A 7,500-nucleotide genomic window follows, 5' to 3' on the forward strand; every position below is an offset into this window, starting at 1 on the left:
GTTTGAGCACTCTGGCAAGGTACTTTTGGGCTTGGTTTTAACATTGCATTGGAAAATTTATTTTTCATTGCTATCAGGTTTGGCATCATTTTCTCTGTGCTGCTCTGGTGAGTCCACAAAGGACGAAACGGTTCGTCCGCAGATCGAGTATTTCGCTCCTGCTCCTGTAGGATTTGAGCACTCTCGTGTGGGGTGGAGATCACACACATGCTTCATCCGCTAATCACGGAATTCACTGGATAGTTTGAACTGTTCATCAGCACTCAACTACTTGGTACTTCACAGGGAAGAGCAGCTACAAATACAACAAATTTGCTAGTTTGCTGTGGGCGCGTCTGGGATACAGAGAGAGAGAGAGAGAGAGAGAGAGAGAGAGAGAGAGAGAGAGAGAGAGAGAGAGAGAGAGAGAGAGAGAGAGAGAGAGAGAGAGAGAGAGAGAGAAAGAGAGAGAGAGAGAGAGAGAGAGAGAGAGAGAGAGAGAGAGAGATAGAGAGAGAGAAAGAGAGAGAGAGAGAGAGAGAGAGAGAGAGAGAGAGAGAGAGAGAGAGAGAGAGAGAGAGAGAAAGAGAGAGAGAGAGAAAGAGAGAGAGAGAGAGAGAGAAAGAGAGAGAGAGAAAGAGAGAGAGAGAGAGAGAGAGAGAGAGAAAAGAGAGAGAAAGAGAGACAGACAGAGAGACAGACAGAGAAAGAGACAGAGAGAGAGACACACACAGAGAGACAGTGAGAGAGAGGCAAAGACAGACAGGAGACACACAGAGAGAAAAAGAGACAAAGAGAGACAGAGAGAGAGAGAGGCAAAGAGAGACAGAAGGAGACACAGAGTCAGAAAAATAGACGCAGAGAGACACAGAGGCACAGAGACAAAAGAGAAAGAGAGAGAAAGCCAGACAGACGGACTAACAGACAGACAGACGGACAGACAGACAGACAGACAGACAGACAGACAGACAGACAGACAGCCAGACAGACAGACAGACAGACAGACAGACAGACAGGCAGACAGACAGACAGACAGACAGAGAAAGAGAAAGAAGGAAAGGCAGGGGAGAGAGAGAGAGAAAGAAAGAGTGAGAGAGTAACAGAGATGAATAGCTAGATGGATATAATGAAAGTGAGAATGAATGAGAAGAAAAAGAGAGAAAACACATGTGAAATGTAGTTGCCCATGATGATCCAGCCAGTGTGCTGAGAGTGCTTTGGCTGATGATTGCCCGCATCATGAAAAACAGATTTACAACAAATTAGCCTTGCCCTGCTGTTGTCCTATGATGAGCAATAGAGTGAAAGTGGTCACAAACACTTACTCTGACACTCTGGATTGTGATTCCATTTTCCACCGCTAGAGCAAACGACCGAAGAGATGTCAGATAAGTTGTAGCCAGTGTTACAGGACACGATTGCTACAGCGCCAATCGACTGATTATGTGCGAGAACCATGCCATTGTCAGGAGATTGTACTGGATCACAATAGTCAGAGATAACTGCAAGAAACAAGGGCACAAGAATCAACAAGAGAGGAAGATATAATTATGTTGGACTCAGTAGGCATTCGATGTCCAGTAAACAGTGGAAGGTACAGTAGGAAATCAAACTGATGATCTAATTACTACGTCCGACAAGCCAAACTTGGCGCGTTTTTTTAATTCAAATCACTCGATATAAGTCACCATTCATAATCGAAAATAGCGATTGATTCACCAAAATACAACTTCTCTCTCCGGCTATACATAAAGCGGTACAAGCACGTGCATTCCTACACATGCGTATATAGTACTAGGGGTGAAAGGGGTGATTCGGGTACCTGGGTGCCCGTCTGTTTAGCTGCTGATCCGTTAGCAAACGAGTACCCGTTAGTCGTGAACGAAGGTACAGTACAGGTTTAATAGCTGGCTTGGACAGTTGTACAGTTCGACTCACAGTGGGAATTTGTTGTTGTTTGTTTGATCTTGCTTCATACAACAGTTTTGTCTGCTTTGCATGTAGCGTGCAAGTAAGTGTGCATGCTGTGATCGTTATGACGCAGTGTTTTTGCTGTGAATTGCATGACTTCACATGTCCTCCTGGCTCAAAATGCGGAAGGCTATTGTATCGTAACTTTTACCATTGGCCGCTAACATGTACCCAATAACCCGCCCGTTAAGCCACGTACCCGTTTGGAACCTTTAATGGTAATCGTTTCATCCCTACATAGTACTGTAGCGGGCCTTGAGGCAAAACAACCTAACAACTCGAAACTAACTTTATTAACAATTCTCTCTCTCTCTCTCTCTAGAACGGCAAAACTGCCTCTAGCAATAAAACTCTAAAACTCATTGTGAAAGATATAATAAACGCAATTTATGGAAAATAATCACAAACAGCAAAGTACTGTCATGCGACGGTTGTACGGTAGAACGGACGTCGTATTGAACAGTACGCCGAGCGTATACGCAAATGCTGAGCTTGTAGCGAACGTCGTATTGAACAGTGCGCTAAGCGTTAACGCAAATACTGAGCTTGTAGCGTGACCAACGCATGACCAACGCCACACCTCCCCTCTCAAAGACAATCACGTCCTCGTGATTAGTAGCGGGTTGGTGGTCGAAACGTTTGGCGGTATGCATGGTCGCGTCGGGACAACCCCGACGAAAGAACATAGAGCGTCAACCGGGATATTTATGGCAAACAATATCGGAAATTATATCGTTAATAGAGTAGACAGAAGAAATGAACTGATAACAAATCATAAAAATAGAAGCACACCAGGGTCAAAGTATATCACGGGTTCAAAAGGGAAACCTGATTACACTTCCTGTATAACGCTGGCGCAACCCGCCAGGAAAACCGCAGTTCAGAACCGAACTGATTATTATATATTAACATCGTCCCAGATTAATTAGATAGACCGTGGTTCACCATGATCAGATGCCTACGAAACTAAACTGAATTCACACGCTCGCGTAAAGGAAGACTGAAGAGAACAGGAAGACTGAAGGAAGACAGGAAAGATAATGCCATATCTGGAATTAGCTTACACTGGCAATGTACATGGAGCTCCATCCTTTGAGACGCTAGTGCTATCTGTCATGGAGCCCAGTCCCTAGAAACACGTTGGCTGCCATCATGACTGGCTAGTTGTGTCGGGCGGCAGGAGCAGCGGAGCTGGGGCAGCGGCGGGTGATGGCGGGTTCTCCTTCAGATACACGAACTTGCGCCCTCAGCGAAACGTGGATGAAAACTACAACTAAAATTGACGGCTGTCACAAATGCGTAGCGGCCATTACGTCGGAAAACATGCAACTAGAACAAAACTTTACCGCTGCCACCAATTTTGTAGCGGGCCTGGAGGCAAAACAACCTAACAACTCGAAACTAACTTTATTAACAATTCCCTTTCTCTCTCTAGAACGGCAAAATTGCCTCTAGCAATAAAACTCTGAAACTCATTGTGAAAGATAAAACGAGAGAGCTTGGAAGCTCAGGGCCCTACGCTATGATTTTTTGCCTTGATGATCTAGACAAAAAAGCATAGAGATGTTATAAATTCTTATTAGTTTCAACTTTTTGTTTTTAGACATAACCTGGGATTTGAACCCGCACTATCGCCCTGCATGCATCCCCCGATACACTTCGCATGCATACTAATTCTTCCAAGTTGCTTCATGTTATGATCTTGTATTTGAAAGCCCGTTTGAATATGCATTGTGGCCAGCCGTCTTTGATTGTACGGTACGGGATAGGTACAGGACACGTACGGGACAGGTACGGGACAGGTACGGTCGAGGGTAATACGACACCGTCTACCGCCTTGATGACGGCAAAAAAAGAAAAGGGATGTTATAAATTTTTCGATTCTCCTATTTTTTCAGGCATTACCTGGGATTCGAACTCGCACTATCGCCCTACATGCATTCCCCCATACACTTCGCATTCATACTCATTCTTCCAAGTTGCTACACATTATGATCTTGCGTTTGAAAGCCCTATTTGAATATTACGGCCAGCTGTATGCGGCCACCTGTGTTTGATGGTACGGTACAGTACGGGACAGATACGGGATAGCGCCAGGCGTGACATAAACACACAAACAAACAAACAAACACCAAAATAAAAGCTGTGTGGACCCTGGCTAGCGCCAGACGTTACTGAAGTAACGTCTTCTGCATAGCTACGGGAATAAATGCAATTTATGGAAAATAATCACAAACAGCAAAGTACTGTCATGCGACCGTTGTATGGTAGAACAAACGTCGTATTGAACAGCACGCTGAGCGTATACGCAAATGCTGAGCTTGAAGAGAACGTCGTATTGAACAGTGCGCTAAGCGTAAACGCAAATGCTGAGCTTGTAGCGTGACCAACGCATGACCAACGCTACAGTACTACATACAACTGCATGTACGATTTACGAAGACTCCCTCAATTTAGGCTAAGGCCCGTGGAGAATCCATAAATACAAATACAAATACCAATACAGTCAGACCTCGCTTAACCGCACACATCCGCTTTCCACAAACAATATGCGGATAGGCGAGGGAACCGGATAGTCGAACACACATACTGTACGTATGCACGACATAGCTGTAAATCGGTGAACTAGGGTTTCTGGATGGCGAGGATACCGGATAAAAGAGGACCGGATAAGCGAGGTCTGACCGTAGATATCTACAAGCCCTTCATGTTTGTTGACGTCTTGACACTACACAGAGGAGCGAGATTTGGAATCCAACAAAATAATATTATCAGCTACAAAGAGAAAATCCAAAGTATCCACCTGGTGCGTTCTTTGTTCTCTGTCACGTCCTCTTTGTTAAGCCTAGTTCACATTCGACGCAACGCCGACGGTACGGGACGTAAGGGCTTGTCGGGAGGGCTGGGGTGAGCTGTAAAATCCTGTACGATTCGTACGACACGACATACAGCAGTCGTTGCGACGTTCAACGTCGAACGGCGCGGGTCATAAGGCACGGTCCGTGACGGGGTGACTTTCGGACCTAATTTCTCGTTTTTCGGGACTTCTTTTCAATTATTTCTCCTTCAAAGAAGCGGAATCAAGTTCACAATACCAGTTTTTCTTGAAGACCAGAAAATTAGCTCTGGAAGTTGTGGCATTCAAATAATAGTCCCAGGAAATTATAGAATAGTTCGTCTGTCACGCTTCTGAACTATCCCTAAAATACAATAAGTGACATGAGATCTTATGTTGCTAAAATTCAACTCAAGTCGTGCTAGCCATTCTGTGAGTTATCATGGGAAGCGCATGTTCGAAATGCTAAACTTTTCCAAGTACTAATCGGGAGTAGTCGGCGCACGACGCCGTCTCCTGTTCACACTCGAATTACAGCCGTTTTGTACGCTTGCGTCCCCGTCTACGCCCGTCTACGGTCTGAAAAGTTGGATCGATCCAACTCTTCCCGTCGCTTCCCGATCTGTACGGGTAGTACAGTTGCGTTCCCGTTCCTGGTGTTCACATTGGACGCCGTCAGACCGTCCCGTCGCTTCCCGTCGATCCTTACGTCGCGCCCCGTCGAATGTGAACTAAGCTTAACTGACCCGAATACTGTGTACTATACTGTGTATGTACTTGCACCCGCATTTACACCCAAACAGGCAACCACATCATTCGACTCATGTAACTGCATGTTGGAGTGGGATAGAAAAGAGAGACAGAGAGACAGAGTGGGAGAGACAGAGTAAGGGAGAGACAGAGAAAGAGAGAAAGAGACACCGATAGACAGACGTGGGTGTGAGAGAGAGAAAGGATACAGAGATACAGAGAGACGAGAGAGAAAAAGGAAGGAGCAAGATAACTACTTTCGTTGGTCAGGATGATGAATCCAGTGTGGTGAGCGTACTTTTGACAGAATGATTCGAATTTTATCAGGAAACACACTTTTCCAACTAGCTTTTCTCTACTATTGTTCCACTTTGAGCAATAGTATGAATGTGGTCACAAAAACTTACTCTGACACTCTGGATTATGACTCCAATTTCCACCGCCAGAACAGACGACCGAAGATACATCCGATAAGTTGTAGCCAGTGTTACAGGACAGGATTGCTACGGCACCAATCGACAGATTATGTGTGAGAACCATGCCGTTGTCAGGAGATTTTACTGGATCGCAATAGTCAGATATAGCTGCAAGAAGCAATTGTGGACAAGAAACAATAAGAGATATAATATATTATTCAGTTTGCGCTATGCAGAGCTCACTTACTTGGCAGTTTGAGCACCCTGGCAAGGTACTTAAGGGCCTGGCTTAAATAACAAGATCTTTTGGAAAATTGATTTTTCATTGCTATCAGGTTCGGCCTCATTTCCTCTGTGCTGCACTGATGAGCCCACAAAAAGACGAAACAGTTCTGTCCGCAGATTGAGTAGAAAGATCAGGGATGAATTAATTCGGTATCGCATCGCAGTTTGCTATGCAAAATCGATCTACTGTTACTCAAAAATTGCCATGACTCGTAGAGAACTGCAGTCCATATCCATGCATGGCTTGCGCTGTCAAGTCACACACGTACAGCATAATGTAGGTGGTACGCGCACATGTGCTCTCAATTTGCGTGCACATGCATACATGCTGCAAGTTGGGTGGTCAAAAATCAAAGACTGCTGTACAATTGAAATTTAGCAAAGCGAAAACTACTATGCAAAAATATGACAGTAAATTCACCTCTGAAGCTAGACAGATAGATAGATGAAAAGATAGATAGATAGATAGATAGATAGCAATCGCATTTCATTAGGTTTATTGAATATCAACTTATTTTGCGAATTGACTTTTTCACCATCACTTTTCAACAAGGACGAAGCAAAGTCAGCTGACAAAAGCCTTTAGACAGAGAATCATTCTGTCCACTTTACCTTCATGATACTGATATAGGCACGAGACGAAACAACTAAAATCCTCAAGAAAACTGGACGCCCATCGCCGCGCTGACTTTGGTCTGAGAATTTTCTATAACCATCAAAATGTACGAGGAGCACTCAAAAATCAGCTACAGACGTACCTTTGTCGCTCTCTACTCCTTTTTCAAGGCACGAAAGTCGTCTGTCCACTTTTATACCGGATCAAGACACGCTAGTGGTCCTTTTCAGCTGCTCCACGGTCACAGGTAATCTTCACCAAGGTTCGCAAACCAGCATTCATTCCAGAAAAATTGCTGAAATTCAAGTGAAGCTGCATGCTTGAGTACATGAGTACATGATTACAGTTATGCAGTAATTAGTCAATTTTAGTGTTTCTGCTCCAAACAGCAACTGCCTTTGAATAGCTAAAAAGATAACATCAAGCGACAACCGTTTTCTTCAGTTTTTTTGGCAGAAGGCTTCGCCCAGGCCAAAAAATCACACTTCAGAGGAGTACGAAAATCTCAACTTCCAGATGTCCTCGATTGCTTGCCATGCCAGAGAGTGAGAGAGAGTGAGAGAGAGAGAGAGATGGAGAGAGAGAGAGGGAGAGGGGAGAGAGAGAGAGAGAGGGAGAGAGGGAAAGAGAGAGAGACAGAGAGACAA

The 7,500-nt window shown here is 44.6% G+C and overlaps 1 protein-coding gene across 1 annotated transcript in view; it reads right to left on the minus strand.

The window, feature by feature from the left end:
- Positions 1-7,500, minus strand: part of LOC135819231 (sushi, von Willebrand factor type A, EGF and pentraxin domain-containing protein 1-like) — a 157,894-nt gene that overhangs the window by 70,861 nt on the left and 79,533 nt on the right. The window contains exon 10 of the mRNA XM_065332398.1: positions 5,944-6,120. Coding sequence (XP_065188470.1) covers positions 5,944-6,120 — 177 coding nt within the window. The remainder of the gene's footprint in view (positions 1-5,943; positions 6,121-7,500) is intronic.

This window comes from Sycon ciliatum, chromosome 6, assembly GCF_964019385.1.
Source record: "Sycon ciliatum chromosome 6, ocSycCili1.1, whole genome shotgun sequence".
NCBI lineage: Eukaryota > Metazoa > Porifera > Calcarea > Leucosolenida > Sycettidae > Sycon > Sycon ciliatum.